The sequence below is a fragment of the Mobula birostris genome, chromosome 7 (assembly GCF_030028105.1).
Source record: "Mobula birostris isolate sMobBir1 chromosome 7, sMobBir1.hap1, whole genome shotgun sequence".
NCBI lineage: Eukaryota > Metazoa > Chordata > Chondrichthyes > Myliobatiformes > Myliobatidae > Mobula > Mobula birostris.
This window is the reverse complement of record NC_092376.1, coordinates 36,288,608-36,306,880: the sequence shown is the minus strand read 5'-3', so window position 1 is coordinate 36,306,880 and position 18,273 is coordinate 36,288,608. Positions and strand designations below refer to the sequence as shown.

Genomic DNA, 18,273 nt, shown 5'->3' with positions numbered 1-18,273 from the left:
AACACCAGAAGGACATTCTGTAATGACCAATAAACAAATTGTTTGGAAACAAATGATTTTGCCTGGTGTGTCAGTGCTGTGTTGCTGTGTGTCTACACTAGCACTACCTCCCCCCACCTCTGGCGCTCTTCCTCTGCCACCTGTTGCACACACCCTTCCCATGGTACTCCACTGTTGCCATTCCCAACATCCTTTGCTCCGACCAGATTTACAAACTTGCTCTCTGCTCCACGTTTGAAAGTAGAGTACTGTGCAAAAGCCTTAGGCATCCTAGCTATAAATTTGGAATCCTCTTTGATGTTATTGCTAGCTTACACTCCTATTTCATCTTTTTCCTTCTTATAGCTTTTTTAGTTGCCTTTTGTTGGTTTTTAAGTTTTCCAATCCTCTAACTTCCCCTTAATATTTGTTCTATTATATGCCTCTGCTTTTTCTTTTATGTTGGCTTTGACTTCCTTTGTCAGTCACGATGGTGTCATTCTGCCCTTACAATACTTCTTTGGGATGTATCCATCCTGTTTGCAAAAACTCCAGCCATTGTTGCTCTACCATCACCGCTGCTAGTCTCCCCTTCCAATCAACTTTAGCCAGCTCCTGTTTAATAGCTCTGTAATTCACTTTACTCCACTGTAATACTGATATGTTTGACTTTATCTTCTCCATCTCAAATTACATAGTGAATTCTATCATATGGTCACTGCTTGCTAAAGTTCCTTTACCTTAAGCTCACTAATCAATTCTGGTTCATTACATAACACCCAATCCAGAATAGCTGATGCGCTGGTGGGCTCAACCACAAGCTGTTCTAAAGAGCCATCTTGTAGGCATTCTACAAATCCTCTTTCTTGGAATCTAAAATCTGAATCAGGTTTAATATCACCAGCATATGTCGTGAAATTTGTTAACTTAGCAGCAGCAGTACAATGCAGTACATGATAATATAGATTAAAAAATAACTGAATCAATTACAGTAAGTATATATGTATATTAAATAGTTACATTAAAATAGTGCAAAACAGAAATAGTATAAAACAAAAATAATAGAAATGACTCTTAAAACATTGCCCTTTTGACATGCATTTTCCATCTCACATTGTAATTTGTATCCTACACCCTGTTTGGAAGCCTGTATCTAATTTCCATCAGGGTCTTTTTACCCTTGCAGTTCTTTAACTCGACCCTCAAGGTTTCTACATCTTCCGAACCTATGTCACCTTTTTCTAAAAATGTTTTACTAACAGAGCCATGCCATCCCCTCTGACTAACTGCCTGTCCTTTTGAAAAATGTGTATCCTTGGATGTTAAGCTCCCAACTATAATCATCTTTCAGCCATGACTCATTCATGCCCAACATTATACCTGCCAATGTCCAACTCTGCTACAAGATCATCTACTTTATTCCGTATACTGCGTGTATTCAAATATAACACCTTCATTCCTCTACTCGTAACCCTTTTCAATTTTTGTCTCTCCATTATCCATCCCACTGTCTGCAATTTTTCTCTATCATCTGCCTGTCCTTCCTCACAGTCTCACTACACACTACCTCTGCTTGCATACCAATTGCCCCATCCTCAGCCCTATTCCTCAGTTTCCCTTCCCCCTGCCAAATTAGTTTAGACAATTCTAGCAAACTTACCTACAAGGATAATGGTCCCCCTCGGGTTCAGGTGTAGCTCATCCCTTTTGTACAGGTTGTACTTTCCTGTTCCCCTGCATCAGTTCCTTTGAAATCAAAGGACAGGGAGAAACCGAAAGGATGTGACACCTGAGCAGATTTACAAGTGCATCATTTGCTTGCCATATCATTGCCAAAACAGAAGGTATCACATTGAAGTGTTCAATAAAAACTTCCAATAATAATGTTTAAATTTTATACAATCTGACTGCTAAAATAACTTGGATAATAATTGTGATTGTACTTAAAAAAAAAAAAGTTAAACAACTTCTTGGTCAAGATTGTATCCATTTGTAATGTAGAAACTTTAAATATCATCCTTTGCTAATTTTTCCAACATGTACAGTAATTTATTTATATTTTCTGTCTTTATGCAATTCAGCTTTAGAAAGAAAATCCAAAGTATATTCATAAGGATCCATTGATATGTTTTAAGAATGTTATTATAATTACATGTAGAGCTTTGAAGGTAACCAAAAATGTTATTTTGTTTCAAGATGGTCCTCGTCCATCGCAGAAAGAAATTATTTCATTACGAGCTTTTATGCTGCTATTTTTGAAGCAATTAATTTTGAAGGTAAGAATTGAAATACTAAAATTGTTCCCCATTTTAGTAAATTTTGGTAGATTACAGAAACAAGAACATGTTACTTTCTTGAAACAAAATTCATTGGAAATTTTGTACAGTTCTGTTCTAAGACATTTTTAGTTAAACTACCTGAAGTATATTTGTTATAATAAATCCTGCATTCATACGCTTGGTCTTCCATGACAACCTTAATGTAATGATTTATATAAGTAACTTGAAATTCTTGAAATATAAATTAACTGTTTAACTTTTCTTTTGAACAGGATCGTGGTGTGAAGGAAGATGAACTTCAGAGTATTCTTAACTACCTTTTGACTATGCATGAGGTAAATGTTAAACAAACCAAAAGCAACTCTTCAGATAAAATCGCATTAAATTACAAAATTTGTGGTGTATTCCATGGAAAATCTGTTTTATACCTTTTTTTTTAAGAGTCCTTTAATTTTCCACCTCAGCTAGCATCATAAGTATTTTACTTATATAAAACTAGCTCATTGGAAGAGAATCATTTCAAAAGTTGAATAGCATAGTAGGATATCATTGTGAGGAAGGAATCAGAAGAAAATACCTTTCCTAATAAAACAGCCAAAGCTGTTGAATAGGCTCCTGGATGAGAGGTTATCATTTAAAATTAGTACATGAAATTCATCCATATATGAAGCAAAAGCTACTGTAAGGAAAGGAGGAATTAAGAACGCATGGTAACACCTGCATAACTTCATTCAGTATGTAAATTGGTTGCAGTTTATCCCAATGAATTTAATTGACCATAGAATCAGTGGTAGATTTTGATTACTTGCCCAGTTTAAATTTTCAGGCCCAATTTCACTCAATATAAAATATTGGGTAATGTTATTTAATGTGAATTCATCCATAATCATACCATAACAAACTGTGATATTTTAATGTATAATGAGGATGCAAGAGAAGTTCTAAAAAGATACATATATAGAGTTCCTCAATTAAGGGCAGCACTGAAGAAGCAACATAATTTAGTATTGCATACTTAGTAATTCAAATTGTACTAATATCGAACTGATGAGTATGGTATTAAATATTCAAGTATATTAGAACTGATTTATGGCTGTGCTGTACATTTTAGCAACACATTATTAGCTACTACGTTTTTATGGTCAGATAGGGTTTTAATATACTCTAATCTCTGAAAACTGAAGAGCTTTATTTTGTCTGGTTTTCTGACTGGATATCTATACCATGAAACAGGATGAAAATATTCATGATGTTCTGCAACTGCTAGTTGCATTGATGTCAGAGCACCCTGCATCCATGATCCCTGCTTTTGATCAGCGAAATGGAATACGGTAAGTTACAAATGAAAGCAATAGGTAATTCAGAAGAAATATGGAAGATGTTGTAGGGAATTGGTAAGGCAACTAAAATAGACCAACTTAAGGGAAGGGAGAAAGGAATGGAAGATGTATTGTTAAAGCTATGTAAGTACAGAAGAAATGCAAACAGAAATAGGACATTTAGTCCCTCAAACTTGTCCCACTGTTCAGAAAGATCATGGCCAATCAGTTCTTTGCACCAGTCCCACTTGTTTGTTTGCCAGCCCTCAACATCAATAGTCCGCAATCTGTTTCTCTTAACTTTGAATCTGTTCTCTTGGTTTAAATAATTCAAAGGATTCATGACTTCCATCGCATGAGTTTCATCCTTGTCTTTGTCCTAAATGGGCAAACCCTTGTTCTGAAACTATCCTTTGGGTATCAATCTTCCTTCAGAGAAATATTTCAGCATTGACTCTGTCAATCCTATTTTGAATCTTGTCTTCCAGTATGAGCTCTATTCTCGTAAACTCTAGCTTAGAATATAAATCCAAGCTGCTCAGTTTTACCTTACCACACTATTCATTCAGCCTGGGAGTTAACCTAGGTAGGTTCCTCAGAGATGATTCCAGTACAAGTATTCTACTCCTTAAATCAGGAGTCCAAACCTGTGTGCAGTATTCCAGGTGTAGTTTCACCATGCTGTGCAAAGATGTCACATAGTATAATATAGCATAATACAGCCCTTTAGCCACAATGTTGTGTGAGCCTTTTATCCTACTCAAAGATCAATTTAACTCTTCTCTCCCACATAGCCCTCCATTTTCCTTTCAACTGTTTGCCTATCTAAGCTGTATTACATGTCACTAATGTATGTACCTCTACCATTACACCTGACAGCACGTTCCACAGACCTACCGTTCTGTATATTAAAAAAAACTCACCTTTGACATGCCCCCATACTTCCCTCCAATTACCTTAAAATTTATGCTCTTCTGCATTAGCCATTCCTGCCCTGGAAAAAGTTTCTCACTTTCCACTCAATCTATGCTTCTTATCAGTTTGTACACCTCTATCAATTCACCTCTCATCCTCGTCCTTTCCAAAGAGAAAAGCTCTAGCTCCCTAAACTGCTCCTGTGCTCTTAATCCGGGTAACATTCTGGTAAATCTCCTCTGCATCCTCTCTAAAGCTTCCACATCCTTCCTATAATGAAGTGACCAGAACTTAATATAACACTCCAACTATGTTCTATGCAGGGTTTTATGGAGCTGCAACCTTATCTCACGACTGTAGAACTCAATTTCTCTAACTAATGAAGGCCATCATATCATAATCCTCTTAATCACCCTATCAACTTGCTCGGAGCTTTGAGGGATCTATGGATGTAAATCCCAAGATTACTCCATACTGCTAGGAATTTTGCCACTAACCCTGGATTCTGCCTTCATGTTTGCCCTTCCAAAATGTGTCACTTCACACTTCCTGGATTGAACTCCATCTGCTTCTTCTCAGCCCACCTCTGCATCCTATCAATGTCCTGTTGTAACCTACGGCAACCTTTTCTACACTATCTACAGCACCACCAACCTTCATAACATTGTCACTAACCACTTTTCTACTTACTCATCCAAATCATTTATAAAGATCAGAAAGATCAGAGGCCCCAGAACAGATCCTTGTGGGGCAACACTGGTTACTGATCTCAAGGCAGAATGCACTCCATTTACTACCATTCTCTGTTCTCTGTGGTGAAGCCAACTTTGAATCCATGCAGCCAAGTTTCCCTGGATCCCATGCCTCCTGACTTTCTGAATGAGTCTACCGTGAGGAACCTTATCAAACATCTTACTAAAATCTATATACAGCACATCCTTCATCAATTTGTTTTGTCTGGTCTTCAAAGAATGTAGTCAGGTTCATGAGGCATAACCTCCCCCTTACAAAACCATGCTGACTATCACTAATCAGACTATGGTCCTCAAATGCTTGTAAATCCTGTCTGTAACAATCCTCTCTAATTCTTTGCCACTACTGATGTAAGATTCACTGATCTATAATTTCCAGGGCTATTCCTGTTACCTTTCTTGATTAAAGAAATAACCATTTTGACACCTTCCTATCTACTGGTGCTACTCCTGTGGCCAATTAAGATGCGACGATCATAAGCAAAGGGGCAGTAATTTCTTCCTTCATTTGTAGGAGTAACCTGAAGTATATCCCATCCAGCCCCAGGAACTTGCCATCCAAATGTTTTTCAGAATTTCCAGCTTATCCTCTTTCTTTACATTGACATGTTCCAGGATGTCATTCTGTTTCACTTTGTCCTCACATTCAACTAGGTCCCTCTCACTGGTGAATACTGAAGCGAAGTATTCATTATCGACCTCCTCTATCTCCTCTAATTCCAAGCACAAGTTTCTTCTTTTATCCTTGATCAGTCCTACCCTCACTCTAATCACCCTCTTTTTCGTCATGTACATTTAGAATACCTTGGTGTTTTCATTTGTCCTACTCATCAAGGCCTTTTCATGTCCGCTTCTAGCTCTCCATAGTTCATTAATAAGCTCCTTCCTGGCTATCTCATAGCTCTAGAGCCCTGTCTGATCCCTGCTTCCTAAACTTCCTTCTTTGAAAGCTTTGCTTCCTTCTTCCCCTTAATTAGATGTTGCACTTCTCTTATCAACATTGGTTCCTTCATCCTATCATCCTTTTCTTGCCTGCAAAAGTAACTGTCCATGATTGTAAGCTCCACAGAAAATCCGAACGTGCCCTTTTCATTTTTTAGATCTGTTGTTAAGTTCCATAAGTAGTTGTCCCCATGATCTCAAGCTCTGCAGAAAGTTCTGACAGTTTCTGCTTGCTTTTTGAATCTGATGCTAAACTCCACAAGCAATTGTCCCCGCAATCCAAAGCCTGATTTATACTTCTGCATATGGGCTACGCCATAGGCCTGATTTATACTTATGCGTAGCTCTACGCCGTAGCGAGCATGCGTTGTATCTGCGTCGCTCGGCAATTCACCGCCAAAACGCTAGTTGGTGGTGGGGTTTCTATGCCACTGTGTTGAGTTTCTTCGTGAGAGAAATGGATGAAGAAATGCGTTTCAAATATTTTCGGATGTCGGCAGGTAGATTTGACGATTTGGTTCATCATCTCCGACCATTTATTTCGCATCAGTGTACAGCCATGGCGGAGAAAAGCAACTGGAAATGCGATTCTACCAAGTGGACCAATCGCAGTTGTTGCGGTCTGCGTTGCCGTGACGCATGAGTTACTTTTTTGGGGAAGTGCACGTCACCCTATGGCATAGGGTACGCGGTACTTATGGCGTAGATGTGACGCAGAAGTATAAATCAGGCTTCAAACTCCACAACATGAGTTCTTTACTTGTGTAATCCACCTTCCCTTTTTCCCCGATAATAAAAGATTATATCCTATTTGCTTTCCTAATTACTTGCTCTACATGCGTGCTTAAGTTTCTGTGTTTCATGAAAAATGATACCTAGATCCCAGATCTGTAGGATATTGTAGCAGTTCTTCTTTTAAATGTTTTACATTACTTTGCTTCTTACCAAAGTGAATAATCATTACCTCATATCTTACTTCATCTGCTGTATGTCAGTGATAACAAACCTGATTCTCAGAATCAGAATCAGAATCAGGTTTATGATCACTGGCATGTGTCCTGAAATTTGTTAACTTAGCAGCAGCAGTTCAATGCAATACATAATATAGAAGGAAAAAAAACACGAAATAAAATAATAATAAATAAGTAAATCAATTACAGTACACATATATTGAATAGATTAAAAATCATGCAAAAACAGAAATAATATATATTAAAAATGTGAAGTAATGTCCAAGGGTTCAATGTCCATTTAGGAATCGGATGGCAGAGGGGAAGAAGCTGTTTCTGAATCGCTGAGGGTGTGCCTTCAGGCTTCTGTACCTCCTACCTGGGTAACAGTTAGAAAAGTGCATGCTCTGGGTGCTGGAGGTCCTTAATAATGGACACTGCCTTTCTGAGACAACGCTCCTTGAAGATGTCCTGGGTGCTTTGTAAGCTAGTACCCAAGATGGAGCTGACTAAGTTTACAACCCTCTGCAGCTTCTTTCGGTCCTGTGCAGTAGCCCCCCCCCCCCCCCGCCCACCCCCCATAGTAGACAGCGATGCAGTGTGTCAGAATGCTCTCCACGGTACATCTATAGAAGTTTTTGAGTGTATTGGTGACATACCAAATCTCTTCAGAATCCTAATGAAGTATAGGTGCTGTCTTGCTGCCTTTATAACTGCAGCAAATTGTTGGGACCAGGTTAGATCCTCAGAGATTTTTGACACCCAGGGACTTGAAACTGCTTACTATCTCCACTTCTGATTACTCTATGAGGACTGGCATGTGTTTCTTCACCTTACCCTTCCTGAAGTCCACAATCAGCTCCTTTGTCTTACTGACATTGAGTGCTAGGTTGTTGCTGCGACACTACTCCATTAATTGGCATATCTTGCTGCTGTACGCTCTCTTATCACCATTTGAGATTCTACCAACAATGGCTGTATCATCAGCAAATTTATAGACAGTATTTGAGCAACGCTAGCCACACAGTCATGGATATACAGTGGCATGCAAAAGTTTGGGCACCCTTGGTCAAAGTTTCTATTACTGTGAATAGCTAAGCGAGTAAAAGATGACCTGATTTCCAAAAGGCATAAAGTTAAAGATGACACATTTCTTTAATATTTTAAGCAAGAAAACATTTTTATTTCCATCTTTTACAGTTTCAAAATAACAAAAAAGGAAAAGGGCCTGAAGCAAAGGCTTGGGCACCCTACATGGTCAGTACTTAGTAACACCCCCTTTGACAAGTATCACAGCTTGTAAATGCTTTCTGTAGCCAGCTAAGAGTCTTTCAATTCTTGTTTGGGGGATTTTCACCCATTCTTCCTTGCAAAAGGCTTCTAGTTCTGTGAGATTCTTGGGCTGTCTTACATGCACTGCTATTTTGAGGTCTATCAATAGATTCTCGATAATGTTTAGGTCAGGGGACTGTGAGGGCCATGGCAAAACCTTCAGCTTGTGCCTCTTGAGGTAGTCCATTGTGGATTTTGAGGTGTGTTTAGGTTCATTATCCTGTTGTAGAAGCCATCCTCTTTTCATCTTCAGCTTTCTTACAGATGGTGTGATGTTTGCTTCCAGAATTTGCTGGTATTTAATTGAATTTATTCTGCCCTCTACCAGTGAAATGTTCCCCATGCCACTGGCTGCAACACAAGCTCAAAGCATGATTGATTCACCCACGTGCTTAACAGTTGGAGAGGTGTTCTTTTCATGAAATTCTGTACCCTTTGTTCTCCAAACATACCTTTGCTCATTGTGGCCAAAAAGTTCTATTTTAACTTCATCAGTCCACAGGACTTGTTTCCAAAAAGCACCAGGCTTGTTTAGATGTTCCTTTGAACCTTTTGAATAAAACTTTTTGGCTGCAATGAGCAAAGGAATGGTTGGAGGGAAAAAGGTGCAGAATTTCATGAAAAGAACCCCTCTCCAACTGTTAAGCACGGGGGTGGATCGATCATGCTTTGGGCTTGTGTTGCAGTCAGTGGCACGGGAAACATTTACTGGTAGAGGGAAGAATGAATTCAATTAAATACCAGCAAATTCTGGAAGCAAACATCACACCGTCTGTAAAAAAGCTGAATATGAAAAGAGGATGGCTTCTACAACAGGATAATGAACCTAAACACACCTCAAAATCCACAATGGACTACCTCAAGAGGCACAAGCTGAAGGTTTTGCCATGACACTCACAGTCCCCTGACCTAAACATCATCGAGAATCTGTGGCTAGACCTCAAAAGAGCAGTGCATGCAAGACAGCCCAAGAATCTCACAGAACTAGAAGCCTTTTGCAAGGAGGAATGGGTGAAAATCCCCCAAACAAGAATTGAAAGACTCTTAGCTGTCTACAGAAAGCATTTACAAGCTGTGATACTTGCCAAAGGGGGTGTTACTAAGTACTGCCATGCAGGGTGCCCAAACTTTTGCTTCAGGCTCTTTTCCTTTTTTGTTATTTTGAAACTGTAAAAGATGGAAATAAAAATGTTTTCTTGCTTAAAATATTAAAGAAATGTGTCATCTTTAACTTGTTGCCTTTTGGACGTCAATTGATCTTTTACTCGCTTAGCTATTCACAGTAACAGAAATTTTGACCAGGGGTGCCCAAACTTTTGCATGCCACTGTATATAGAGAAGAGCAGTGGGCTAAATACACACCGATAAGTTGTGGATGGAACTAGGTTGTCGAAGGTTACAAGAGGATATAGACAGGATGCAGAGTTGGGCAGAAAGGTGTCAGATGGAGTTCAATCTGGATCAGTATGAGGTGATGCATTTTGGAAGGACAAACCAGAAGGCTGAGTACAGGGTTAATGGTCGGTTACTTAAGAGTGTGGATAAACAGAGGTACCTTGGGGTTCAAATCCATACATCCCTCAAGGTTGCTGCACAGGATAGTTAAGAAGGCCTATGGGATGCTAGGCTTCATTAATAGGGGGACTGAGTTCAAGAGTAGAGAGGTCATGTTGTAAGTCTACAAATCTCTGGTGAGACCACACTTAGAGTATTGTGTTCAGTTCTAGTCACCTCATTATAGGAAGGATGTGGAAGCTACGGAGAGGGTGCTGAGGAGATTTATCAGAATGTTGCTTGGATTGGAAAACAAGTCTTATGAGGCAAGGTTAGCAGAGCTGGGACTTTTCTCTTTGGAGCGTAGGAGGATCAGAGGGGACTTGATAGAGGTCTACAAGATTATGAGAGGCATAGATAGGGTGGATAGCCAGTACCTGTTTCCCAGGGCACAAATAGCGAGCACCAGAGGGCATAGGTACAAAGTTAAAGGAGAGAAGTTTAGGGGAGACATCGGGGTAAGTTTTTTACACAGAGGGTTGTGGGTGCCTGGAATGACATGCCAGGGATGGCTAAAACATTCGGGGTATTTAAGAGCCTCTTGGACAGGCACATGGATGAAAGAAAAATAGAGGGTTACGGGGTAGTGTGGGTTTAGTACGTTTTTTAAAAGGAATATATGGGTCGGCACAACATCGAGGGCCAAAGGGCCTGTACTGTGCTGTACTATTTCTAGTGTCTAGTATCTAAGGTGTATCAGTGTTGATCGTTAACGAGGAGGAGATTCTAGATTATTGCTTTGTACACTTTGTGTTCACCCTGCAACTTACTTTCCCACCTATTTTTGCACCTTTAGTGTTTCCTAAAGTACACTCTAGTCCTTCATCTAAAGTTACTGATATCTTTTGTAAGTAGTTGAGAATCCTGTATTGATCCCAGTAGCACATCGTTAGTTACAGTATATCAACCTAAATGTGAAATATTCTTCTGTTTTTAATTATTAAAGCAACCTGATACGTTATCTTCTCAGTGCCTATGGACATGTGCAAGGGGGTGGAAAGGGGTGGGAAGAGCTTTGTGCAATGTAAAGTTACCAGAATGTTTAGGTTATTCAGCCAACATCTCTGCTGAATATTCCATGCAGTAGTTTTCTGAGGCATATTGCAACATAAGTGTTGTTACATGTTAATAGCTGTGTTCAGTTTCTCTACCTGGATAGATGGAATTCTAAACATGATTTGTTTATGACATTCTAATTGCCAGAAGAACTGAGTGTGGGATCTAATACTTGTGGTTTTTATGGCGTGGCTGCATTTCAAGGGTTTTAAGAGGTATTTTAACATATACACTTAATCTTAGGCAAACATTTAAATCTTCTGGAGTTAGGTGAAAAATAATCCTGGTTTTGGTATTTTGCCAAACAATATTATGTGAGTTGGCAATTTTGTGAATTATTGTAATGTTAATTAATTTGATAACTATTTCTCTTTCAGGGTTATTTACAAATTGCTGGCCTCCAAAAGTGAAAGCATCAGAGTTCAAGCTCTAAAAGTTCTGGGATACTTCCTCAAGCACCTAGGCCACAAGTAGGTTTAGTGACATTAAATTTAAATGCATTTTTCATTTATTTGAAGTAATTTCATTCTTTATTTCCATATTCTTGACCTGCATACTTCATTTGTAAGGAGAAAGGAAATTGCCTTTTAAACTCACGAGAGAGTATAGGCCATCAACTTTTTGCTGTTGATGTTTCTGTAGCAGGCAATTTCTTTTTTACAAGGTCAAGTTGCTAGCTCGATGCTCAACCCAGCATGGATGGAAAGCGTGCCTGGGGAGCCAGCTGGGTTTGAACCTGGGAGCCTTCGCTCTGAAGTCCGGTGCTGATGCCACTACACCACCAGCCGGCGCATACTTCATTTGTACTGTTAAAAACATGAGAGGCATTCATCTTCAGCAAAATTGATTGAGACAAAGTAATAGGCTTTTATACTATGTTTTAGTTTATTCTAAGTCTTCATTATTCCTAACTTACTGTCCAAGTACTTGAGGTCAGTTGTGCATTATTGGAATTATGGTAAACATTAGGTGCTCCTCCAGAGCCCTTCCCTCTGGTTTCCAGTGAATTGTATTTACAGAAGCTGAGATCACGCTGACAACTAGTGATTGGCCAGCATTGGTGATGTGGTTGGGAGCCCCAGGGTCAGAAATTTGGGTAGATTTGTGGTGGAAGCTGCGATGTAGAATTTAGGCTGGGAGGATAACATGAATGTGAATGCATGGGTTTCCTCAGGGTGCTCTGGTTTCGTCCCACATTCCAAAGACGTACTGGTTAGCAGGATAATTGGCCATTGTAAATTGTCCAGTAATTAGGCTAAGGTTTAAAAAGGTGGTTCGCTGGGCAGTGCAGCTCTTTTGGCCAGAATAGCCTGTTCCACACTGTATCTCAAAATAAACAAATTTCAGCTAATGGTGACAAGGTAGTTAGGAATTGATATTGAGTAGAAGTGGATAAGTATGCTCGACTGGGAAGCAGGTAGTGATCATTGAATTAAGAAAGTTAGCCCAAACTGTATTGGCAAAATGTTATTAAACATATTGACAATTATGTAAACCTGAAGTTCATATTAATATGGAGCTTGCTATTTAATTCTTGATGGAATTCTTTTCTAAACTTCATATTCTGATTTTGCAAAGATTTCTGTCAATATTTGCAGGCAGTTATTTTTCTACCATTTTATTTTGGTTGGATTCAAATTTCTATGATATTCCCACTTGAATGTAACACTAGTCACAGTATTATCTCATTTCTGCCTGTAGCCCAAATATGTCCTACCTCAGTTTTTTCACGTTTAGCTGAGATCAGTCATTCCTTAAAAAGGATCTCGTGCTTTCCTCGTGTATATGATGAATAAACTCTCCTTGGGCTTCCGGCTGGGTACAGGTATCGATTATAACTGACATTTGAATTGAATTGAATTGACCTTATTTCTTACATCCTTCACATATGGGGGGGGGGGAATGCCCCCCTTCCCCTCCACTTCCCCTTCACATACATTAGGAGTAAAAATCTTTACGTTACGTCTCCATCTAAATGTGCAATGTGTATAGTAATTTATAATAAATAGGACAATCAATGTAATGTGGAGTACACTCACATTAGCATGAGTTCATCAGTCTGATGTCCTGGTGGAAGAAGCTGTCCTGGAGCTTGTTGGCCCTGGCTTCTATGCTGTGGTACTGTTCCCAGATGGTAGCAGCTGGAATAGATTGTGGTTGGGATGGTTTGGGTCCCCAATGATCCTACAGGCTCTTTTTACACACCTGTCCTTGTAAATGTCTGAATCATAGGAGGTTCACAACTACAGATGTGCTGGGCTGTCCGCACCACTCTCTGCAGAGTCCTGCGATTAAGGGAGGTACGGTTGCCATATCAGGCAGTGATGCAGCCAGTCAGGATGCTCTCAATTGTGCCCCTTTAGAAAGTTCTTAGGATTTGGGGGCCCATACCAAACTTCCTCAACCATCTGAGGTGAAAGAGGCACTGTTGTGCCTTTTTCACCACACAGCTGGTGTGTACAGACCACATGAGGTCCTTGGTGATATGGATGCCGAGGAACTTGAAGCTGCTTACCCTCTCAACCCCAGATCCATTGAGGTCAATAGAGGTTAGCCCGTCTCCATTCCTCCCTAATCCACAATCAGCTCCTTTGTTTTTGCGACATTGAGGGAGAGGTTGTTTTCTTGACAGCATTCTGTCAGAGAGATTGTCATCTTCTTCATGGATGATGCCTGGGCATGTCTAGACCAATGGCATTTATACCCTTGTAGTCCTTCCCTCCTGATTGGTAGTCCTCATCCAATCAGATTTCCATTCTCCCATCTTGCTTACAATCTAATACCACTTCTTACTTAGAGTGAGACCTTCGTCTTTGTTAAAATTCATTTCTTCTAATTTTATTTCAATGGCTTTCTTTACAGGCGGTCCAAAAAGCCCTTGCCATGGTACAGTAGTTTTGTGCCATCAAAGACATTGCGAATGCCAGTTTGGCCTGAATTTGCCAAATTACTAATTGTTCAAAGATAGCAAAACTGCAAAACCAATAGCAACATTTGTGTTACAGTTTTTGGGTTTAGAGATACATTTTATCTTATTATTTTGTGGATTGCCAGAAATTTGAATTAATTAGCAGTGCAAATGTAAAACAATTCTGTTTGTTCCTTTCAACATAAGACCATCTTCCAAAAGTATATAATTTCATTTCAATTTTTTTTGTTGTTGCTTTTGTAATGTCTGGTAATAATAAATAACCCTAATGTGACTCTTTCAGAAGGAAAGTGGAAATCATGCACACGCATAGTCTATTTACTTTGCTTGGAGAAAGGCTAATGCTTCACACCAATACTCTTACTATAACAACATACAACACACTGTATGAGGTAAGGCATAGAGCAAAAACTTACTTAAAGTACTTTTAACGTGTTAGAGAAGTAAATGTTTGTACTTTATAATTTAAAACTAAATTTGGTGTTACAGTATTATTCCATATAATGAAAATTTTAAATATTCTCACTGCTTGAGGACCTCATTGCATGCTTGAATGTATCCTCTAGGAGATAAGGTGAAATTGTTACAGTCAAAGCATTTTTCCCCAATATCATTATCCATAATTATTGTAATTTTAATATAATAACCTGATTATGTCTCCACTGAACAGAACCTGTTCCTTTAATTTGCTCTGCGAATCAATGAAAGATTGTACCTGACAGGATAGACAATGTGCAAAAGACAATAAATTGTGCTGATATTAAAAAAAAATAATAATAATAAATAAGCAATAAGTATCCAGAATATGAGATGAAGAATCCTTGAAAGTGAGTCCATAGGTTGCGGCAACAGTTCAGTGATGGGCCGAGTGAAGTTATCCCCTCTGTTCAAGAGCCTGATGGTTGACCGGTAATAATTCTTCCTAAAACTCATGGTGTGAGACCTATGTCTCCTGTACCTCCTTCCTGATGGCAGCAGTGATAGAGACCATGACTCGGAGGGTAGGGATCCTTGCTGATGAGTGATGCTTTTTAGCGACTGCGCTCCATGTAGATGTGCTCAATGGTGTGGAGGACTTTATCCGTGATGACTGAAACGTATCCACGTATCTTTATTGGGTTTTCTGTACACGGTCATTGGAGTTTCCATAACAAGTTGAGGTACAATCAGTCAATATCCTCTCCAACACACATTTATAGAAGTCTGTCAAAGTTTTAGATGACATGCCAAATCTTCACAAACTTAAAGTAGAGGTGCTGCCGTGCTTTAATAGTTATAGTTATAGGTTAACATATTAGACGCTCTTGTATCCAGATCAGTAAAGAGTCTGTGATTGATGGCCCTTTATACTACTTGATTTTGAAATAATTGCAATAGCAACCAAGGTGGACAACAAATACTTAGTGGTTTTGTCACTTTTTTAAAAAATGGATACCTGTCAAAACATTTTTAAGACAAAATTAATTTATTTTAATCCATTGCTTACAGTAAAGCTAAGATGCCTGTTACTAAACATTTGTGATTTGATTTGTAAGTGTTCTACCTCTGCCATATCTACATATAATACTGTAACTATGAGTCTCTTAAATGTCCCTAATGTAGCAGCTTAGCCCCCACCCCTGGCAGTGCATTCCAGATACTTAACATAATCTGGGTAAAACAAAAACTATCTCCAAATGTAAATCTGGTATTAAGGGAAAAACTTCAGGCCACCAAGCACAACATCTGCCATTGGAAAAATGCTGATTTGAAGGAAGGAGGAACATGATTTTATGAAACTGAGCTTGCAGATAATAGTGTGATTTGAGGATATTGGGAAGCCAGTGGCCTGAGTATATTTGGATTTCAAAAAGGTACTCAGTAGAAGCTTTCTGCAAAAGATAAGGGATCATGTAACTGAGGATTACACAATGGCATGAATTAGTTAATTTTCAGACAGAAGGGATAAATAGGTTATTTTTAGGTAGGCAATCTGTAACTAGTGGGATGCCACAAGAAGAATGTAATGGCTTCAGTTATTTGGAATCTATAATTCATAAATTAGACAAAAGAATCAGGTTTATTGAAATTTGCGAATGATGCAAAGATAGATGGTAAAGTAAATTGAGAGGAGGGCACAGAGGAATTACAAATAAGTTTAGTTTGCAGAACATTGAAGAATGTTCAATGGAGAAATCCATTGATCGGCTTTGAGGGAGAACAGAAAAAGAGAATATTACTTAAATAGTGTGAAACCATTGAATATTGATCTGATTGATCTTGGTGTACTCATACGTGGAAAATAAAATTAGCAAGCTGGTAGAGCAAGTTATAAGGAAACAGGGTGGAATCTTGGTATCTGTTGCAAGGGGATCAAATATAAAGGCAGGGAAGTCTTGCTGCCCTTGCAACAATGTCTCTGTATGATAACACTGGTCAACAAAGGCTTTGCTTCCTGAGTATTTTTGGGTGTATCTTGTGGAATTTGAGCTGATAATCATGAAAATCACTGTGAAATTTCCCAATCACGCACCATCTTTTTGAAATTGTTTATATTTGTTATTTCAGTTCATAATTTATGTCAAATAAAACAGGGGTCCCCATCCTTTTTTACAACACTGCGGACTGATTTAATATTGACAATATTCTTGCGGACCAGCCAACTCGGGGGTGGGTGGGTGGTCGCGGGTAGGGTTGCCAACGGACAAGAGTAGCAGTCAGATACGTTGTGTTTACCCAGAGAAAGACTACAATGACCATGAAGCCTTGTGCGGGCACCTGTGTGTGCATGCGTGTACGTGCTGATTTTTTCCCTACAAATCGTTTTTGGCGATTCTGTTGGTGGGGGGTGGGGTGGTGTTAATCATGACTGGAATATAGGTGATAAGTGGCTAATACACTCAATTTCATTTCTAAAAGGGATTATCTAACGAATTTAATATTAAACACACAGCGCATATTTTTCTCACATGAATGTAGTGATAAGTCAATTACCGGGGAGGACAGGGGATCTTGAAGTAAGTGTTGAACGAACTTCCAGTAGAAGTGGTAGAGGCAGGTTCGATATTATCATTTAAAGAAAAATTGGATAGGTATATGGACAGAAAAGGAATGGAGGGTTATGGGCTGAGTGCAGGTCAGTGGGACTAGGTGAGAGTAAGAGTTCGGCATGGACTAGAAGGGCTGAGATGGTCTGTTTCCGTGCTGTAATTGTTATATGGTTTTATAAGTCAATAGCATCATAACATTTTAAGTTACATTTGGATATTAAACACACAGCACATATTTTTCCCGTATGAACATATAAAATCATTGCAACCCACCAATATCGCTGAATCAGTGGGAGCCCTGGGCTTGTTTTCCTGCAACAAGACAGTCCTATCGAGGGGTGATGGGAGACAGCGATACTCGAACGGGGTTCCTTATGTCCAGTCTATTCTGCAATTTAGTTTCCGTTGCATTCATTGCAGAGATGTGTTGGAAATGGAAACAACGTTTTCAGTGCTTTTGTGGCTCTCTCAGGATACTTAGCCTTGATGACCTCGTGTGCGTTCAAGCTCAACAGTGGGCGTGACAGGGAATGAGGAAAGGTGCAGCTGACTCATATCACCAAATCATATCGTTTCCTCGCGGCCCGGTAGCACATGCTTTGTGGCCCGGCAGCGGTCCGCGGCTCGGTGGTTGGGGACTGCTGAATTAAAATGTTTCCCACAATGTAAGCTGAAAAGTTTTCTGTTCTGCCCAGGGATGACTGAGCATGCTTAAGTAGGGCAGATGCTGCATGGCAGGACAAGTTTTAGAAAGACTATAAAAGCATCATGAGCACACTGTTCTTTGTATTGCAATTACACTTGTATCAATTTGTGATCACCCTGATGTGCATGTTCTACACACATAACATATCTTGTGTACTTATTATAATAAAGTAATTGTACTTTCAGGAGTATTTATGATAACAAAATGTCTGACCAATATTTCAACGGTCGTGATACTTTCTGGCATATTTGTGGCAAGTATGCGCTAAATCTTGAAGATGGAGCATGGCTGCTCTTATTAAGAAATTCTATGAGCTCCACTTTGGGTGTAAAATTGGTGACCAAGATAAAACCTGGGCCCCTCGCATTTGTTGCACAACATACAGTCGGCCCTCCTTATCTGCAGGTTCCGCATGTGTGGGTTCAGCCAATCGCAAAGCGGGAAAACCCGGAAGTTCTCTCTCCAGCACTTGTTGTTTGAGCATGAACAGACTTTTTTTCCTTGTCATTATTCCCTAACCAATAGGGAATA

The 18,273-nt window shown here is 39.3% G+C and overlaps 1 protein-coding gene across 9 annotated transcripts in view; it reads left to right on the top strand.

The window, feature by feature from the left end:
* Nucleotides 1–18,273, top strand: part of nbeaa (neurobeachin a) — a 908,137-nt gene that overhangs the window by 291,145 nt on the left and 598,719 nt on the right. For all 9 annotated transcript variants that reach the window (XM_072262897.1, XM_072262901.1, XM_072262905.1 and 6 more), the window contains 5 exons: nucleotides 2,176–2,255; nucleotides 2,531–2,593; nucleotides 3,492–3,589; nucleotides 11,456–11,548; nucleotides 14,291–14,399. In XM_072262897.1, coding sequence (XP_072118998.1) covers nucleotides 2,176–2,255; nucleotides 2,531–2,593; nucleotides 3,492–3,589; nucleotides 11,456–11,548; nucleotides 14,291–14,399 — 443 coding nt within the window. The remainder of the gene's footprint in view (nucleotides 1–2,175; nucleotides 2,256–2,530; nucleotides 2,594–3,491; nucleotides 3,590–11,455; nucleotides 11,549–14,290; nucleotides 14,400–18,273) is intronic.